General features: G+C 50.2%; 1 protein-coding gene across 2 annotated transcripts in view; it reads right to left on the bottom strand.

Moving 5' to 3' along the window:
- Nucleotides 1-20,008, bottom strand: part of ANKRD27 (ankyrin repeat domain 27) — a 53,793-nt gene that overhangs the window by 4,247 nt on the left and 29,538 nt on the right. Inside the window, exons 14-28 of one of the 2 annotated variants that reach the window (XM_049621708.1) lie at nucleotides 19,597-19,724; nucleotides 18,958-19,040; nucleotides 18,479-18,594; nucleotides 17,986-18,078; nucleotides 16,211-16,408; nucleotides 14,502-14,561; nucleotides 14,287-14,403; nucleotides 12,922-12,966; nucleotides 10,462-10,584; nucleotides 5,593-5,790; nucleotides 3,960-4,079; nucleotides 3,461-3,622; nucleotides 2,108-2,219; nucleotides 842-920; nucleotides 582-654 (exon numbers count right to left, since the gene is read on the bottom strand). In XM_049621708.1, coding sequence (XP_049477665.1) covers nucleotides 582-654; nucleotides 842-920; nucleotides 2,108-2,219; nucleotides 3,461-3,622; nucleotides 3,960-4,079; nucleotides 5,593-5,790; nucleotides 10,462-10,584; nucleotides 12,922-12,966; nucleotides 14,287-14,403; nucleotides 14,502-14,561; nucleotides 16,211-16,408; nucleotides 17,986-18,078; nucleotides 18,479-18,594; nucleotides 18,958-19,040; nucleotides 19,597-19,724 — 1,707 coding nt within the window. The remainder of the gene's footprint in view (nucleotides 1-581; nucleotides 655-841; nucleotides 921-2,107; nucleotides 2,220-3,460; nucleotides 3,623-3,959; nucleotides 4,080-5,592; nucleotides 5,791-10,461; nucleotides 10,585-12,921; nucleotides 12,967-14,286; nucleotides 14,404-14,501; nucleotides 14,562-16,210; nucleotides 16,409-17,985; nucleotides 18,079-18,478; nucleotides 18,595-18,957; nucleotides 19,041-19,596; nucleotides 19,725-20,008) is intronic. The other variant, XM_049621709.1, reaches the window with a different exon arrangement.

Below are 20,008 nucleotides of genomic sequence, written 5' to 3'. Positions count from 1 at the left end.
GTGAGCAGCTTCCGACCGTATTCGGAGAAGGGTTTTGTTGAACCCATCCGGACACAAACTTGGTTTCTTCCTGACATCGGTGATTCACACACTAGCGAATCCTAGATGGCGTAACCCGAGCCATCTCACTGAGCACACACGCCACAAGCTGCAGGGGCTCTCCGCGCCCACCCCTGTTCCCACTGTCCCCTCGCTCTCCTTTCTCAGTAAATGAAGTCTGTGCCCTTGGCTGTGCCGCTAACGAACTCATCTTAGTTGTTACTGACTCTTGAAAAGAAGGGGATCGTGACATGAGAAACGTGTTCACCACGGGTTCATTTTGGAAAAGCCAGGCTTTAAGAATACGATGAGGGGCGCCTGGGTGGCTCAGTCGGTTAAGTGTCCGACTCTCGGTCTCGGCTCAGGTCATGATCTCACAGTCTGTGGGATCGAGCCCCCTGTCGGGCTCTGCACTGATGGGTGTGGAGCCTGCTTTAGATTCTCCCTCTCCCCCTCTCTCTGCGCCTCCCCTGCTAGCTCTCTCTCAAAAATAAATTAAAAACAAAAAAAGAAATATGATAAGCCAGCGTTTCATGACTCACCTCATGCAAACAGTCTTCAGTAAAATTAGGGACACTTCTCTCCCTCGCCATAATCTCCCTTGAAGTCCTTCCCCTGAAACCCAAACCAAAGTGACATCAGTGTTTGGGACAGTGGTGTCGAACACTCTGGTTGGCCACAAGGTGGCAGCATTTGACGAGCGCAGATTTTTCTGTAACCCATCAAAGGGGCACATACCTGGCTTTAGTTGTAAGTAAAAGTCGGGTCACAGCCCAGAAATCAACGCAAATTTTATACTCACTTAAACTGACCACCTGAGTGGACAAAGTAAAACTGTCTTGTAAAAGGTTCATCTGGTAGATCATACATTTTTGAGTTCCCTGTAGATAAAAAAGGATAAACATTTGAGAACTTCTGAAGTACTTTGAAGGATTTTTAAAGTTGTAGCACAGATGCAACCTTTCAATTTTCTTACCTTAACAAAATTGAGAAAATTACACACTGCATTTGCTTAAAGAGACATATTAGTAGCTATCTATTTATTACCGGTAAGCCCCCATGGAAAAGAAGAAAGAGCATCCTTATTAACACACAGGACACTTTGTGAGACAGACTCAGGATTATCCAGACATGGAAATGGGTTTACTCACATTATTACACTACAAACTATACTGTAATTTTCAACAAGAATAGAGGGGCGCCTAGCTGGCTCAGTTAGTACAGCGAGTGAATCTTGATCTCAGGGCTGTGACTTTGAGCCCCACGTTGGGTACAGAAATTACTTTAAAAACAATAAAATCTGAGGCACGTGGGTGGCTCAGTCAGTTGAGCATCCGACTTCGTCTCAGGTCATGATTTCACAGTTTGTGGGTTTAAGTCCCACGTCAGGCTCTGTGCTGACAGCTCAGAGCCTGGAGCCTGCTTCGGATTCTGTGTCTCCCTCTCCCCCTAACCCTCCCCCACTCATGCTCTGTCTCTGTCTCTCTGTCTCAAAAATAAACATTAAAAAAAAATTATAAAATAAAATCTTTAAAAAAATAAAAGTAAAGAGTAGAACATGGGACCTACCTAGACCATAACAACTGGAAAAAAAAAATACTTCAGCCCCACCCATGATTGGCAACTACTGTTCTAATTACCAATAAATTCTGTATACGTGCAAATTAAAAACAAACAAAAAGCCTTTAAAGTTAGCAGGAAACACAGCCCCAGAGGTCCAGGAAACGCTTTTAAAAAGGCCTGGATTGGGGACAGGCGGCAGGAAAGAATCTCCCAGCGGCTGCTCCTCCTCTCCAGCTGGCAGAGGGGAGGCCCAAGCCTTCAAGGTGAGGCTGAGAGAGGCCACCTTACTTCCGGAGGAAGCATCATCCTGATCAGCCAGAAAATCAGTAGCAAAACAAGCCGACGAGTTAGGCTGTATCGTCCATTTCTTTGGTGCCCATATCCCTGCCCCAGTCACCAGTTATGATGACATTCGACATTTAAAATTAAACGAACACCAGCAACTACTCATGGATTCCCAAAGAGGCCCATGCTGAGAATTACAGAGAGAATGTTAAGTTCTTACATTTTTTCCGGATCTTAACAGTAACGTACTCCTTGTGGTCCGTCTCGTCAGCGTCGCCTGACGTGGCCACACAGCTCGGTACCACCTGAAGTAATTCCATTATTTTTGAATTCTACAATTTGAGAGGGAAAAGGTTACAGGAACAGTTTTCATTCTTAGCAGGTTCTTGCTTGCTTTTGATGTAACTGTCCACATTGGTGCGGCCGGACAGAGAAGCAAGGAGCAGCCACAGACGGGACGGTGACGCCACGGAGCCTCGTGCTTCCGGGCAGCCCAGCGCTCGGAGCCCGGCTCCTCCTCTCCCAGGTACTGCTGCTCCGTGCGCTGGGTTGCCCATAACGGGCTCTGTTATTGCACAGTTATCATGAGGTCATGGACGGCCCAGCACACAGCGACTACGAGATCAAAAACACTCATCCTTATGATCATCGGAGAAAGTGCTAACTGAAGGTTTAAAATATTTCAATTCCAGGGGTGCCTGGGTGGCTCAGTTGGCTGAGTGGCCAAATTCTGATTTTGGCTCAGGTCATGATCCCAGGGTTGTGGGACTGAACCCCCACATCAGACTCCGCACTGAGTGTGGAGCCTATTGGGGAGGCTCTCTCTCCCTCTGCCTCCCTCTCCCGCTTGCTCACTCTCGCTCTCTCTCTCTAAAATAAAAATAAATAATAAATAATAAATAAAACAAAATGTTTCAATTCTGTTAAGAAATGCCACTGAAAATTAATACGATAAGCCCATGAGTACGTTGGGTTTATAGTGACTTTTATGCGACACCAGTGTCGTTTAACAGCCTACTGGCTGTCTACCCAGAGTCAAAAATGAAAAGATTCAACAGGAAAACAGGAATAGACAGCTTGCTTCTCCTAGGAGAGGAGAAGAAGCCTTTTCCTCGCCACTGCCCCGTGCCAACACCCACGGCACTGGAAGGAGGGGTGAACTGGTCCCCCCACAGTTCCCCTCGCACCACTCAAAGAGTCTTAGAACTGCCAATTGACCAAACTTTCTCCATGGTGCCGTGAAGACCACTGCAGGCAGGGTGAGCCCCGAACTTCCCTGTGAGCACATGATGGCTTGTCCCCAGGCCACCCCAGGGCACCGACACCCGCAGTTGCTGGGGGAGCACCTCTATTCAGCCCATGGAAAGCGAGCCCTGAAGGACCGACTCCCAGCTCCCCAAGCAGGACCGGACACCTGACCAGGGGACCAAGGACCGGACATCTGACCACACTGGCCATCTTCTGGCACAGCCACCCAGCCCAGCACGGCGATTCCAAGGTCAGCTATAGCTATTTCAGGTGCGGTGTAACCACAGGGGATCCAGAGGGAGCTGCGAGGGGGCCCCCCGCTCACCTGTTCAGCACAGTCTAGAGCCGTGCACTGCCTCTTGTTCAAGACCTGAACTGATGCCCCGTGAAGGAGAAGCAACTCCACCACGAAGACGTGCTTTTCGATCACAGCCTCGTGCAGCGCCGTGTTGCCCTTGTTGTTACAGACATTAATGGAGGCCCCGTGCTGGAAGGAGAGACGATGCGGTCAAAAGGAAGGGCGGGGGCGCCTGGGTGGCGCAGTCGGTTAAGCGTCCGACTTCGGCTCAGGTCATGATCTCGCGCTCCATGAGTTCGAGCCCCGCGTCAGGCTCTGGGCTGACGGCTCGGAGCCTGGAGCCTGTTTCGGATTCTGTGTCTCCCTCTCTCTCTGCCCCTCCCCCGTTCATGCTCTGTCTCTCTCTGTCTCAAAAATAAATATATATTTAAAAAAAAAAAAAAGAAAAAAGAAAGGAAGGGCGGACCACAGTGACGCAGACTCCAGGCCACGCAAAGCCCGCCCCGGACCGGGATCGGCAGCTCACCTGTAACAGCAGCGCCGCGACTTCGTGGTGGCCATTGGAACAGGCGTAAATGAGCGGTGTGTTTCCGCTTATGTCCTTTTTATTGGGTTTTGCGTTAGAATCCAGGAGATACTTCACCACCTAGCCCAGAGAAGGCAAACTTTTCAACCGTAATTAAATTTGTGGAGAGAGATCCTGTAACTTGATATCCTTTGGACTTTTCTCTAAGTTTATTTAGAAGGCTCTTCCCACACGTGTCTGACTCTTGGGAGGGGACAGACCAACGGAAGTGGGGTCTCCTCTGCCCGGCAATGTGCTAGGCGCGATTTTTCCCATTTCATGGTTAGACCCACCCTATGGAGGGCCGAATTATTACCCCAGTCTTAAGAGATTAGGAAACTGATGTTTGGAGTGCTATGCTAGGTGCTACGAGAGACATGGAAGGCCTGAGGTGGTTCCTGTCTTTTATTCTTTATTTTTACGCTTTTTTTTTTTAAGTAGGCTCCACGCCCAACATGGAGCTTGAACTCACAACCCCGGGATCAAGAGTCGGAAGTGCCACTGACTGAGCCAGGCGGGCACCCCTATTAATTTTTTGTTATCTTTTTAAGTAAGCTCTATACCCAATATGGGGCTTGAACTCACAGCCCTGAATGAGCCAGCCAGGTGCCCCTGATTCCTGGCCTTTAAAAGCTTACAGGGGCGCCTGGGTGGCTCAGTCAGTTAAGCGCCTGACGCAGGATCAGGTCATGATCTCACGGTTCATGGGTTCAAGCCCCGCGCCAGGCTCTGTGCTGACAGCACGGAGCCTGGAGCCTGCTTTGGGTTCTGTGTGTCCCTCTCTCTCTGCCTTTCCCCTGCTCGTGCTCTGTCTCTGTCTCTGTCTCTCTCAAAAATAATGATTAAAAAAATAATAATTAAAAAAATAAAAGCTTATTTTATTTAAGTGAAGCTAGGGTCCCGGGGTGGCTCAGTTGGGTGAGTGATCTCACAGTCCATGAGACTGAGCCCCACAACAGGCCCTGTGCTGACAGTGAGGAGCCTGCTTGGGATTCTCTCCCTCTCTCTGCCCCTTCCCCGCTTGCGTACTCTCTCTCTCTCTCAAAATAAATAAATGAACTTTTTTTAAAAAATTAAAAAATTAAAATCTTAGAGTAGAGCTAACAGGGAGACTTTTTTTTTGTTTTTAAATAGATAATTCTCAAAAAGAAATACAGGACTTTGAAAAAGTCAAGCATTTCACAATGGTCTCCTGCACCTCCTCCATAAGGCCATTCTCTATAAAGTACTAAGCTGTTGACACAGACCACGGGCTGTGGGGGTGAAAGGTGCTAATCGCAGGCAGAGCCCTCAACGACCCACACCCACACACCAGAGCCAGCTCCTGGTGGGGTGGGAATCAGAACATGGGCCTCCGTGCCACTGGGATGTGAATGCCAGCGGTGTGGCGGGGAGGAGGGACGGGGGAAGGGAGAGGGTCCTCACCCAGAAGCACCAGAGCTCTGCGTTCTGTTGCTGAGCCATCCTGCCACGTGCCTCTCAGGATCCCAGAGCAGGGAGGAAGGAAGCGTGTCTGTCCTCCGGGCCGGCCCCCAAACCCGCCCCCTGCAGCACTCCCGCCAAGCAGCCTGTGCCCAGGAGCCAGAACCCGTACCTGAAAGTGGCCCTTCTGGCAGGCCAGGTGGAGCGGGACGGCTTGGTTCACATTTCTGGCACCTGCGTTGGCACCGTGCTTCAACAGGAGGGGGACGAGGTCCGCCCGACCGTGCAGGGCAGCCACGTGCAGTGGGGAGAAGCCGTCCTGGTTGGTCACATTCACACCGAGCCCACTGGCAGGGATCTTTGCCAGCTTCTAGTAAAAGCGGAGGATGGAGTCAGAGATGTCATCAGTATTTAAGAAACTGGGCTGAAGGAATTGAAACCAGGCGCCCCCCCCCCCCACTGTCCCTGTGCAAAATTTGGGGTCACGGTGGGATCCAGAATCAGGTGGCCCACAGGTGAATTCCTACAACTGGAGAAAGGTAAGATATCCCCAAGGAGTAACTTCTATTTTCAAGAGACCAACCCCCCCGAAATGATCCCTTATTTATGCCAAGGCAGTTCAACGGGAAACAGAAAGTCTGTTCAACAAACGGCGCCAAACCACTGGATCCCCACATACAGAGAAAGTGCACATCAGCCCTTACTCCACCACACAAGAACTACAAACGCCTCATAGACCTAGATGGGAGAGCCACGACTGTGTCGTACTTCACTTTCCTGGAGTGAACGCACGAGGAAATCCTTGCAACACCGGGATGAGCAAAGATCTCTTAGGGAAGACACAAAAAGCAAAAACCATAAAGGAAGAGTTCGACAAGCTGGTTTTCGATGGTTCTTCTTGGAAAGACACAATTAAGAAAATGAAGAGGCAAGTCACAGAGTGGGAGAAAATATGTGCGTTATGTAGGTCTGATGAAAGAGGTGCACCCCACCAGAATTTTAAAACAACAGGTTCTTACAACGCAATTGGACAATCCGACGTTAAGAAAAACAAAAGGCAAAAGATCTGGGGGGAAAAAATCTGTATTTGTATCATGGAGATACTGTGCACTGTGCCGGTGGTTACATGACCACGTGTTTGTCAAGCCTCATAGAGCTGTTTGCTGCTTAGCTCCATCGTTCGTCATTTTTATCACGAAACTACCTTATGAGTCGCAACGGTTTTAAAATCAATCATGCCAATGTAAGAACAATCAACTAGTAATTTCTTCTTGAGAGAGAGAGAGAGAGAGCGTGCATGCACACAAGCAGGGGAGGGACAGATAAGGAGGGAGAGAGAGGATCCCAAGCAGGCTCCGTGTTGTCAGTGTAGAGACTGATGTAGGGCTCCGTCCCACGAACCGTGAGACCATGACCGGAGCCAAAATCAAGAGTTGGACACTTAATTGATTCAGCCACCCAGGAGCCCCTCAATCAATAATTAGCAGGACAAACAAGGGGTGCCCGAGTGGCTCAGTTGGTTGAGCGTCCGACTTCAGCTCAGGTCATGATCTCAGGGTTCGTGAGTTTGAGCCCCATGTCGGGCTCTGTGCTGACAGCTCAGAGCCTGGAGTCTGCTTCTGATTCTGTGTCTCCCTCTCTCTCTCGGCCCCTCCCCCTGCTCATGCTCCGTCTCTCTCTCTCTCTCTCTCTCTCAAAATAAATAAACATTTTAAAAAAAGGACATTTATAAACCATATAACTGAAAACAAACATTAAATTAAGATATCAAATCATACATTTTGATAATAAAATCATTATGTCAGCGTTTTACATGACTGGCCAAGAATTAAAACTGGTTATCTAGTTCACTTTTTGCTGATTAAGAAGGTTCTCTCTCAGAAAAACTGCATGCAAAGTTAGAGGGGTGAATTTTGCTGCATGTAAATTGTACCTCAAAACTAAAAAACAAACAAATGAAGGAACAGGGAGAAAAAACGCAATGAAATACCACTGCACACCTACGGGAGCGACTACAGTTAAAAAGTCACAAGGATATGGAGTAACCAGAACTCTCACACACCGGTGGCAGAAATGGAAAATGCCATAATCACTCTGGAAAAATGGCAGTTTCTTATGAAGTTACACATGCACTTACTACAAAATCCAGCAATTATAACCTGAGGTCTATACCCAAGTATATGCATATTTATACAAAGACTTGTTCACAAATGTTTACACTAGCTTTCTTCACAAAGCCCAGAGCAGGGAACTACTCAAATGTTCATCAAGGGGTGATTAGATAAATTGTCGTATAGTCAACACTACCCAGCAACAAAATGAAATGAACCGCTGATCCAACATGGATCTCAAAACATTCTGCTGAGTGAAGGAAGCCAGACTCAAAAGAGTGTGTACTGTCTGGTTCCATTCACACTAAATTCTAGAAAATGCCAATGAGCCTGTCATGATGGACAGCAGACCGGTGGTGCCTGGGACAGGGGAGGAAGGGGGAAAGCAAGAGTTTCAAAGCAGCCCAAGAAAACCCTCAGAAGTGATGGTCATGTTCTGTATCTTGCTGTAGTAAAGGTTTTTAGGTTTTTTTTTTAATGTTTATTTATTTTTGAGAGAGAGAGAGAGAGAGAGAGGGAGAGAGAGAGATGGGTTCAGAGGATCTGAAGCAGGCTGTGCACTGACAGCAGAGAGGCTGATGTGGGGCTCAAACTCATGACCCGTGAGATCATGACCTGAGCCGAAGTCAGATGCTTAACCGACTAAGCCACCCAGGTGCCCCTCAATAAAGGTTTTTTCATCAAACACCCTAAACACACCAGTGGGCTAGAAGATGGTGGGGTCCAGGGGTGGTTAACTAAAGCACAGACGGGGAGCAACTTCCATATAAATGTATTTCTTATGTCTTCTGCGTCTTTTTGAGACATTTCAAAATGAGAAAAAGGTAAGAGGTTTTCAAAAAGCAGAGAACGTAAGATTTTATTCGATAAATCCAGCAGTTATTTTAATGTGTAATTCAGTTTCTTGTTACAACTAGCGAACCATGAGGCGGGGAAGAAGAGAGTGTAGGAAAATGGCAAGAACAGGGACGGATGCAGTAACTGCCTCTAGGCACACACAGTCACTGACCAGGCCTGAAGTATTGTCACCTCACATCGTATTCTCTGAAACACCGTCCGCCTTTTTTATTTTCATAGCAGTCTGTAGAGGGGGAATCATTCTCTGGGCTGTATATATTCAGCAGCATGGGGACAGGACAGAAGTTGCACATTCCCAATGTGCACATGACCCTGCAGCTAGATGAAAAGCTACATGTGAATGAAAGTTTAATCTTTTCAATATCATTGGGTTAAAATAACCCACACTGAAGGGGCACCTGGGGGGCTCAGTCGCTTAGGTATCTGACTGTGGCTCAGGTCATGATCTCACGGTTCGTGAGTTCAAGCCCCGCATCGGGCTCTGTGCTGACAGCTCAGAGACTGGAGCCTGCTTCAGATTCTGTGTCTCCTTCTCTCTCTGCCCCTCCCCCACTCACACTCTGTCTCTCTTTCTCTCTCTCGAAAATAAACAAACATTAAAAAAGAAAAATTAAAAAAAAATAACCCACAGTGAAGCTTTTTTAAATAAGGCAACATTATCTTATAATACAAAGGACAACACCACTATACATGTTTTGTAGAGTCAAATTAATTTTCTCAGTATGGGACATACACAATCAAGTTAAATAACTAGCACACAAGCGCATACCAGATGCACAATACCATCTACAATTGCTCAAAAGAAGATGAAATATTTAAGTGTACACTTAAGAAAATATGGACAGGATCTCTATGCTAAAAATCACAAAATGATGAAGAAATCGAAGAAGGCCTAAATATTTGGAGAGATATACCATGTTCATGAAAACACAACACAGTAAAGATGTCATTTCTTCCCAACTTGATCTACAGTTTTAATGCATTTCCTACCAAAATCTTAATAGATTTTTGGTAGTCATAAACAAACTTATTCTAAAATATATACAGAAAGGCATAGGCCACAGAATAGCTAAAATGATCCTGGCAAAGAAGAGTAAGTTAGGGAGAATCACTCTACCCAATACTGAGACTTCCTATAGCTACAGTAATCAAGACAGTGTGGAACTGATGAAGGGACAGACACACAGATCCACGGAACAGAACACAGAGTCCAGAGATAGACCCACAGCATATATTATCTGAGGTAGAACAGCAAGTCTTTGGAGAAAGGATGGTCTTTTCAACAAGGGGTGTGGAACGGGTGGACATCCATAGACAAAAAAGGGAACCTCAACCTAAATCTCACACCTTGTAAAAAATTAGCTCAGGGGTTATGGGATGGCAGGGAAACAGGAGGGTGTGGGAAAGGGCAGCACGGGGGGCTCTTCCTGTGGCAAGGGAGCTGGTTAGTACCTTCACTGTGGATGCACAAAGCTATGCGTGTGATCAAAGTGAACACGCATGCACACATGGGTACAAGAAAATTGGAGAAATGTGGATAAGATGTGGGGATGGTTTCTACATCTATATCCTGGTTGGGATACTGTTCTATGGCTCTGCAAGCTGTTAGCACTGGGGGAGACTGGGTAAAGGGCACAGGGAATCCTCTGTACTTGGAGGGAGGATCCTCCCACAGGGGGTACCAACTTGAGCAAAGACAGCGGGCCATGGATCTCGAATGCAGCTTCCTCAGGGGACTGGCAGCCAGGTGGACAGACACCCTCAGGAGCGTCTGTTCATGAACTCTTGCCTTGTGACTCGGGGGCCCAGAGAGCAGTTGAAACATTTGAGCACGTGTGCATGTCCCTGCTCACTGCCCTGCTCGTTCAGAAGGCAGGCCGCCCAAGCCAGATCCACCCTGGCGTTGGCTTTTCTCCTCCCGGAACTAAATAACGAATCCCCACCACATCTCAGGGATACCAAGTTCCAGCCACTCAGTAACTAGCTGGCTGAGAAGCAGACAACTTTCCTAAGGGGAAAGAGAAGAATCTGCCTCCCCACCCTCACCGCCACCAAGAGAAGCAAGGCCAAACCTTTTGAGCCGGAGCACACTTCGGGCACTGGCACAAGGGGTGACAAAAGTCAACATCTTCTGCACTGACGGTGTCCTCCACCTCGTCCAGGTCCTCCTCTGTCCACTCCAAAAGGTAACGCACCTGGTGTTGGGCAGGAAGGAGAACAGGACTTAAGACTCATCCTTGGTTCCTTTACAAGCTACGGTATCTCCCCCTCCCTCCTTCTGTCCCACGTACACGCGCACACACACACACACACACACACACACACACACAGCTGCTCCCAAATCAGGGCCAACACGTCCTCAACCACCACCGTGACCGACACACGACTGGGTTCACAGCACGCAAACCTTTCTCAGTCCTTTTCCCAGCGAACCAGAGAACTCACGCTACCATTTCTCCAGCTTGCGTCAGGCATTCGTTCATCTTAGAAAGGGAAGAATGGTGCCGCTGTCACACCCTGGTCCCGGAGCATTTACTGAGCACCTTGCCTGGTGTCACCTAATTGCACACTCTCACACCCAGCCGTCCCTTCTAAGCTGGGAGAAAACTCAGAGAGGGAACAACCTGTCCAAGGCCACACAACTAGGAAGTGGTGGTCGGAACCTCCACACAGGCTCCCTGACTCCACGCCAGCGTCCCTTCCACGACCACGCGCTAGCCTGTAGGTGAAAGTACTGCAGACCACCAAGAGGTCAAATTTATGCTCCAGTAAAAAACTGGTGTCTAGGATATTAAATCTGAAAAACAGAAACAACGGAAGTACATTTCTAGGCCTAGTTCTGAGCACTCTAAGCACGTGCATGCAGGGAGTGACAAGGGTTCCAAGAAGACCCCCTTCCAGCCCAAACGTCTTTCCTTCAGGTCCCTTCCACGTCCTGACAGCAGATACTCCACAGGGCGGAAACACCAAAGGTGTCGACTCAGGGGCCTCACCTAACAGGCCACCTAACAGAGACAGATGAGGGCCGGTGACAAGAACGGGGGGAGTGGAGGGGCAGGTGCCTTGGGCAGGGGGTCAGAGGCTGTCACACGTGTAGATTAGTTTGGGTGCTGACCCCAAGACACTGGCCAGTCTGCCTCTGCTCACCTCCTTCACGAACGGCCTCAGCCCTGTCACCTACACACAGGAGGAAGAGGAGTGGGTGTATCATGATGCAGGGACGGCCATCCTCTCTTCTCCACACAGACTATGTCACCGGCTCACACCATGGCTCCCAGGGTGCCTGAAGAAGTCCTACTTTGCTTCCTCCAAAGAATGCTGGGTTCTCCCGGGGCCAGTCTCACAAGAGTACAGACAGAGATACAGACACCATGTCCTGCCCCCCAGAGGAACCATGTGCCAGTCTGGTGGATTAGCAGTGGTCTCTGGATAGAAGCTAATATACCAGTAACTACATTCAGATTCTTCAATTTTTTTTTTTAACGTTTATTTATTTTTGAGACAGAGAGAGACAGAGCATGAACGGGGGAGGGGCAGAGAGAGAGGGAGACACAGAATCAGAAGCAGGCTCCAGGCTCTGAGCCATCAGCCCAGAGACCGACGCGGGGCTCGAACTCACGGACCGGGAGATCGTGACCTGAGCTGAAGTCGGACGCTTAACCGACTGAGCCACCCAGGCGCCCCTACATTCAGATTCTTAACATCCCGAGCTGGTTATAATCAGATCCCCGTAACCTCTGTGCGCCACCTCAAACTCGACCATCAGCAAAAGGCACTCCTGAAACACATCACTGCAAAACTCTCTCGGAATATGATCTCCTCAGAGCTCCTAATTTGGTAAGCAACCAATTTACTCCTCCTTTTAAAGCGGAAGACATAACAAGTTCCTTTCAGGAAGCCAGAGGCAAGCTAGGGAACACTGCCCGAGGGAATCTGAGGAAGGCTGTGTCCACCCTCCAGTGACGTCGTCAGATGTTCTCTGTCACCTGACAGTGAGGCTCGGGGCCGACACCTTCTCCCAGCAGGGCCGTCCCCTCCCCATGCCAGCCCAGAGCAGCCAGCACCACCTATTCGGGACACCTGCCTGTGACTCCTTGGAGCCCCAAGCCTCAGACCTCAGCCTCCTGCCCAGGCGCCAGAGCCACCCACAACTTCCACAGGGCCACACCGGCACCTCTGGGCTCCGGCCCTCCATCCTCCACCCCTCCTCTCTGCCAGCCCTGCCCACACATCCTGTTCCCCGATAGCGGGCCAGGCTCTGAGTCCACATTCTGAGCTCCTGCACACGGGAGGGCTGGCCAACACCTCATCAGCCTCCGGGAACATGAATATCTAAAAGGCTCGCTATGCGACTTTACATCCACCTGCTTGTCACGTGAAGGGAAACTGCTAACGTCTCCATTACCACATAGTCATTCAATGCAGCCCTTCTGAGTGAAAGTGAACAGAACTCGGCTCCTGGAGGAACCACAGACAAGAAACACCCATACAGCTCTTTTCAAGCTTTTTCAGATGCGCTTCTCAAAACTCACCATTTCTAGATCTCCATCAGCAACCGCTCTTAAAAGTTTGTCTACCTTAATTAAAGGAAAAAGAGTGTTAGAAAATGATTTCAATAATAAAGCAATAAAAGAAATACCCCTGGGTGGGCGCCTGGGTGGCTCAGTCGGTTAAACGTCTGACTTCGGCTCAGGTCGTGGTCTCGTGGTTTGAGTTTGAGCCCTGCATCGGGCTCTGTGGCTGACGGCTCAGAGCCTGGAGCCTGCTTCTGATTCTGTGTCTGCGTCTTTCTCTGCTCCTTCCCTGCTCATGCTCTGTCTGTCTCTGTCTCTCAACAATAAATAAACGTTAAAAAAAAAAAAAAATTAAAAAAAAAAAAAGAAATAGTAACCAAGTCTGAAAACCTAGTAGTTCTGGTTGGTCTGTTGGTCTATTGGAGTTTTAATATCTCATTCAGTTTCTTTCAAACATCCCTGAGACTGCCCCAGTAGGATGTCCGGGAGGGCGCCAGCATGCACCGAAGCCACTACCACCCGAGCTCTCTGAAAGGTCTCTGCTAGTGACATGGCCAAGTGACATGGTGGTGCTTCCTAGGAGCCCAGCCACCTTCTAGAACCACACGTGTTCAGCCCTCAGCATCTGACAGCTGAGGGGACACCAGGGGGCACACCCCTCCCAGGAACAACTTCAGGTCTCCGTTAGACTTTGGAATGTGTCTCTTGGCTTGTGCTGCTGTGCTATCGACTCGAGCTAAGCTTATCGGGCCCTCCAAGAGCAGATCATGGCATGGGGGCGGCAGGGGACAGATGCTCCGGGTGGACACAGTGAGGTTCCCATCCACAGGAGAAGAGGGGAAGGAGTCGTGACACATGCATGGGATGGTCTGCTCTGGGGGCTGACGCTGGACAAGCTCTCGGGTAGATTAAGTGGAGAAAAAAAAACAGGCTATAAACCACCTTTTACAGAACACAATGTGTTCGCAAGAAGTCAGAAATGACGCATCAGGTTGACGAGGATGCTTATGGAGTGGGTCGTAAGGGGAGAGAATTTAGCTTGTAAAATGGTCTTAAATCTGTGGACCGACAGGGGACTTGACTTGGGACTTTTCCTAGAAGGCTCCTTCTTTTCTCCCTTTGCCACACGCGTGCGCGCGCGCGCGCACACACACACACACACACACACACACAAAATCCCTAAGGCGAAGAGCTGTTTCAGGAGCTGACCATGCAAGAAGCAAGGCAAGAACTGGCTGGGCTCCCTCCAGGCCACGGCAGACAAGTTGGCCCAGTAGTGCCGGTGGTGGCCCGCTAGGCAGCTCTCATCACGCCGTGGCTCTTTAAGTAGCAGCCGTGACACAGGGCCACCATCCCGTCCGCCCTCCCGTCTGGGAGCCTCACCTCTCTGTAGTCCTTCTTGGGCTCCTGTACGGAGCGTGCCAACACAGAGGAGAAGCTGGAGGTAGAGGAGGCCTGGCTGATGGAATCCACAGGGCGCTGAGCGGGCTGCACTGGGACCTGCAGCCAGGGGGCCCGACAGGAGAAGGGCCTCGTGAGGGCCAGAGAGCAGGCCCTGGGCTCAGAGAGGGCCACCAAGCCCAGCCCTGTCCACTCACCTCGGAAGACTTCCTCCTCTTCTCGAAGGACAAATGACGGGCTTCCATTATTGACAGAATCTAGGAGGAGAAGGGGATACGGAAGATACTGAACGAGGAAGGCTGCCAGAGCATCGTCACCCATATGCCCTGCTGCCTGCCCATCCCCTCGGAAGGTCACGCGGCCCAACCACACCCTTGGAGGGACAGAGAAGCCACAGCCTGAACGGGCAGGAGCTCACTCAGCATCACACTGACTAAGCGTGGGCTTCCTGCTGCCACCCCTCTGCTCCTGCTGTCTACCAGCTGGGGCTTTCCGTGAATGGGCTCAGAGGACAAGAGAAGCCCAGGAACAGAAGGGGCCCCCGGGCTGTTTGTCCACAGACACAAAGTGTGACCTTCCCACTGGCACCCCCGGGTCTCGGGCAGGAACCGATCACAGCTGAGCCAAGAAGGCGGTCTGCCCTTCTCTCTACACATATCCTTCTAGAAGGGAGTACAGCGGCGGGAGAGCTCTCTGCTGCTCACGGACACCTCAGGCCAAGGGTGGCATCGCCCATCCCATCAGCTCTGGTCGCCACAGAGCCCGAGACCCCGCGAGTGCACGGGAAGCATGGCTGAGGCCCCCTGGGGTGAGAAGTGGGGATTTAAACCTTCAAAAACTGCTCCTGATCTTACGTTGTGTTTTTATGACACACACAAAATAATGACAATAGTAACAACAAATAAAGAGGGCAGGAGGAAAGATCTGGAGGTGATGAGTACGTCCATGGCATGGGTTACAGAGCCGGTCTCCACACAGGTGTGTCCCCACTGAATTGTATATATTAAAGAAGTTCAGCTTTTTGTATGTCAATTGTACCTCAATAAAGTGGCCGAAAAACAAAAACCGCTCCCCTAGAAAAAGACCGGAACACTGAGAGAACACCCTGGAAGACAGATGGCAATTGTGTAAGAAGCCAGGGAAACGTCAAGGGGCAGAGAGCAGAGCCTGGGCAAAGGGAAGTGGCTGGAGACCCGTATTAACACAGAATCACTGACGTGACTGCAAATCCGTGATGTTCTGGGTGCAGCGTGACGGCCTCAGCCTTCAGCTGCCCTGGCCAGCGGGCCAACCGTGCTTCTCTGGTGTCTCTTCAGCCAGAGCAGCTGCGAGAGGAGAGGCACAGAGAGCCGGCCTCTGTACATCCCTCGTTCCCCACCTGCCCACGAGCTGAGCACTCTGACGACACTCCGTGTTCCCAGAAATTACTAACAGGAAAGGATTCGCTCATTCGTGAGCCATTGAGGAAAGAAACCATACCCAACGATGTTCAAAATTGGCCAAAAGAGAATAAAGCTATTAGGATGAAGTAACAGGAAGACAGAGCTCCGACGCTCACTGCCTCCATGACTCGGGCCCCGTCCCTGCTTCTCTCGGCCAGAGCCATTGTCCTATTCCCCCCGCTCTGTCTGCTCATAAACCCACAGCACTCAGGGGTCGGGGCAGACTCTGCAGCGAGCAGCTCTTGGAACGATATGGACAAAAATACGCGAGTGACGCTCAAAACAGTATCAGTAAGTAAGACCCATTAGCCACCAGGCCCCAAATGCAGCAGAGAGGGTGCAGGCCAAGCTCTGTTCTCAGGCACTAGCGTGCAGTTTGTCCAGCGCGGCCAAGAGCTAATCTCTGGGCATTGATTTTTTTTTGTTTTAAAGTCATATTGATGCTCGGAGATGAAAAAAGCTACCTTTGAGTTTAGGGCACACTTGAGGGGTGTTTCTTTCAGTCTGTTCTGGATCTCCGTGGATGCTCCATTTTGTAGCAATGTCTCTATGATGCCTTGGTAGCCCCAACGTGCAGCTATGTGGAGTGGGGTGTCTCCTTTCTCGTTACCAATATCCAGTCTGCATGACTGCACGTCATAGTAGACCAGAGCCTTCACACACTGCAAAGAAAGCGGGAAATGCCACCATTAAGTTACACGCTGAGCCTCGGGCGACGTCTGTGGATTCCACAGCCTCAGTCCACGTCCCAGGGGAATCTGGGCTCCTCTCACCAAGCAAGTGTGCGGGAACAGACAGACCTCAAAGGTTCCTTCCAGGTTACCTCATCAGGACACATCATTTTTTCTAAAGAACCCAACTGCCAATCAGTAAGAAAAGGCTGAATAAATTGTGATGTGTCCATGTGCAGAGAGGAGTGACCATAGCAGGCATGAGACCGCTATCCCTTGAATGCTTGCAACGTTGGCCCTTGACTTGCAACGTTCCTGGAGGGCTTGGATTTGGGGAGTGTTCCCAGTCCCCTAATGCGTAAGAGTGGCTCACTGCGTCTAAATCGTGCAACAATGTGGTTTATGCTGAACACCTGCTTTCCTTCCAGGAGTCTGGAATTCAGGTATGTGCCAGGCAGAGGGTATTCACCTGACTGGCTTCCAATAAAACCTTGGGCCTAGAGTCCCTAATGAGCTTTCCTGGTAGACAGCACTTCATATTTGCTGTTGTAACTCACGGCTGGATGAACCAAGTATGTCCTGCGTGTCTCCCTGGAGACAGGAAGGACGCTTTGAAGCTTGCACCTGGGGTCCTCCAGACTTCACCCACTCACATTTCCCTGTGGTGACTGTGCTTTGTGTCCTTTTGCTATAATCAGTCATAGCAATATGACCATAGGCCGAGTCCTCTCAGTCGTCCTAGCAAAGTACTGAACCAAGGGGTGGTCTTGGGGACACAGACACCACACATGTAACAGATCACTGGGTAGTGATTAAAGAACGGGCTGGATCTACATTTACTGACCTACAGGATTTCCATGATGCACTGGTAATGAAGTAAGTTGCATAGGGGCACCTGGGTGGCTCAGTTGCTTAAGCATCTGACTCTTGATTTCGGCTCAGGTCGCGATCTCATGGTTCGTGCGTTCGAGTCCCGCGTCGGGCTCCGCACTGTCAGTGCAGAGCCCGCTTGAATTCTCTCTCTCCCTCTCTTTTTTCCCCCCTCCCCCTGCCCTCTCTCAAAATAAACAAACTTAAAAAAGAAAAAGTTGCATAAAGACGTGTAGGGTATGATCTTGTTTTTGCACATCAACCACCTAATCCGGCCTCAACCTGTATAAACCCACCCCCGTGTTACCACACAGAGAAGACGGAGACAGAGTGGCTATGGCAAAATAACAGTTAAATGTTAAGTGGAGACAGAAATGATAGAATTTTTGCTATTGTTCCAAACCCCAAAACATAAAAACTGAATATGAACAAAGGTAAGAACCAGATGGCCGTGGGGATGAGTGACAATGATTTAATTTCAGGATAAGCTAACGGGCAATTAAAGTTTAGATTTCTGTTATTTCAGTAGAACATCTGCAATAAATTTAAGATGTTTTTAATTAAAAAGAAATTGCACGCCAAATGTTCCAATAATGATCGACATAAACTAACGATGTTAAACCCATCGGAAGTGCACCTCTCTCCAGGAGCGAGAAAGGGAAAGAACAGCTACTCTGGGAGCGGGAAGCGCCACTTACGTCTTCGTGGCCGTAGGTGCAGGCCAGGTGGAGAGGCGTATTGCCGTTGTTGTCTTGCACCTCGGGGCTGGCTTTGTAGTGCAACAGCAGCAGCTTCCAAAGGAGAGGAGAGATCGGGTGAGCCCCAGCCCCCCTGGCCGCTGCAGGTGCACGCTTCCTGCGGGAGGCGTAGCCTGGAGCCCCACGGGGAGGTCACCTGTTTCCAACAGCAACCACGTCTCCCTACACTACAGTTAAAATGATCCATCACTCCCAGCCTGCCCTGCGAAGCGCTGAGACATTCAAGGAAAAGGCCTAGAGCCCCACCCTCCTTCCCCGAAGCCATCCTGTTGTGTCAGGTCTACACCGAAGGGTCTTGTCCCATGGACCCACAGGGAGACCCCGGAGGCTCAGACGCACAGCCCTTCCCTGAGGCTGCAGCTGACCCAGGGTGCGACACAGGCGCATGACCACGAGGTCAGCACGCTGAGCCGGGGGTGGCGCCCCTGCTCACCGTCACGCTCTGATAGCCCTTCTGGCACGCGAGATGAAGCGGGGCAGACCCGTGATAGTCCGTGGCGTTTACCACCGCGCCTTTGGAAACCAGGAGGTCAATGAGGGATGCCTGCCCTGGGGAACAGAAGGATTGCACCACAGAGAAGGAAAGAGCAGAGGCTCTCCAAACCCTAAATGTGAAGCCCCGTTATTTTACTCTCTTCTCTGGCAGGAGACATGCCAGGAAGTGTTTTTCTGCTCGAGAGGAACCAGAGCTAACATCAAGTCAGACTCTACAGATTCAGGACACTGTAGGGTGTCTGGAGGGGGCTCGGCTCCGGTCCACCCCTCAGCAACAGAAGGTGGTGAAGTGGCCCATGGCACGGCCCCTTCCACCGCCAACTCCCCCGCCCTGTCCGTCAGGCCTCTGTTGAACTACCCCCCACTCCATCCCTCTGCCTTAAAAGCCCAACCAAAGGCCAACCCAAAACCACATACCACAGAGGGCGGCCACATGGAGTGGTGTATGACCCCTGTCGTCTCTGGAAAATGGAGTGACAATGGAGGGATCGTTCAGCCTCCTAAAAGAGGAAGATACAGAAAAATATATCCTTGGAACGGAAGGGCAAAGCCTCTCCCTACCATGCTGGACATGCCAGGGTCCTGGGGCTAGCAGACAGATCTCAGGGTGTGAGCCAAGCTGGGTCTCTTTAAGAGCTTCCCAGAGATCATCCAGTCCCTGCTTGACCTCAGGCACGGTGAGGTGGCTGGTAGACTCCCTCCCCCCACCCACCCCCTCTAGGCCATGACATCCAGCGACACAGCCTGGAAACAGCCTGATGAAGGGAAGAGAAACCCAAAGGGTTACTGGGAGAAACTGACATCCCTCCCATCCTAAGATCTACTTTCTGAGATCTTAGGCTCTGTGCCTGCCTACTCTGGCATCCCGCCCAGCAGAGTGCCAAGTATTTTTACGAACTTTATCCCATCTGATTCTCCAAAGAGGCGGGTGTTTTTGTCTCCACTTTACGGCAGCAGAAGCGGAGGGCAGCGAGGGGAAGGTCTTTATTCAAAACTGCACGACTAGTGTGAAAGCCCTGCCCTGCCACTTGCTGGCCTCCCCGGGGACCTTCTTACCCGGAGACCAGTTTCTCACAGTCATCGCAGAAGCACAGAGGATGACACATCCTTTGGACGGCATCTTTATCTTGGTCACCTTGGCTCAGAAGTCTTTCCACTTCTTTCTGGTTACCTGAGGCAATGTGCTAAAAAGTGACATCAAAAATACTGTTAATCGTAAGGAATTACTTGCTTTTTAAGGCGTGAATTTTTGGAGCTTCCTTGCAGAAGCCAGGATCTCTGTACAGATAAATGACACGACTTGCTCTTTGGGATGTGTTTCAAAATAACCTGGCGGACAGGGCAAGCGGGTGGGGGTGGAGACAAAACAAGACGAAGATAGCCCCGTGGGTGTGCATTTCTACTCTGTTCACTTTTGGAAATGTTACAAATCTTCTGTAATTGAAAACAACAACGACCTGACAAAATT

Source organism: Panthera uncia (assembly GCF_023721935.1).
Source record: "Panthera uncia isolate 11264 chromosome E2 unlocalized genomic scaffold, Puncia_PCG_1.0 HiC_scaffold_19, whole genome shotgun sequence".
In the NCBI taxonomy this organism is placed as follows: Eukaryota; Metazoa; Chordata; class Mammalia; order Carnivora; family Felidae; genus Panthera; species Panthera uncia.
The sequence above is the reverse complement of the archived record's forward strand: the minus strand, read 5'-3'. Positions and strand labels throughout refer to the sequence as shown.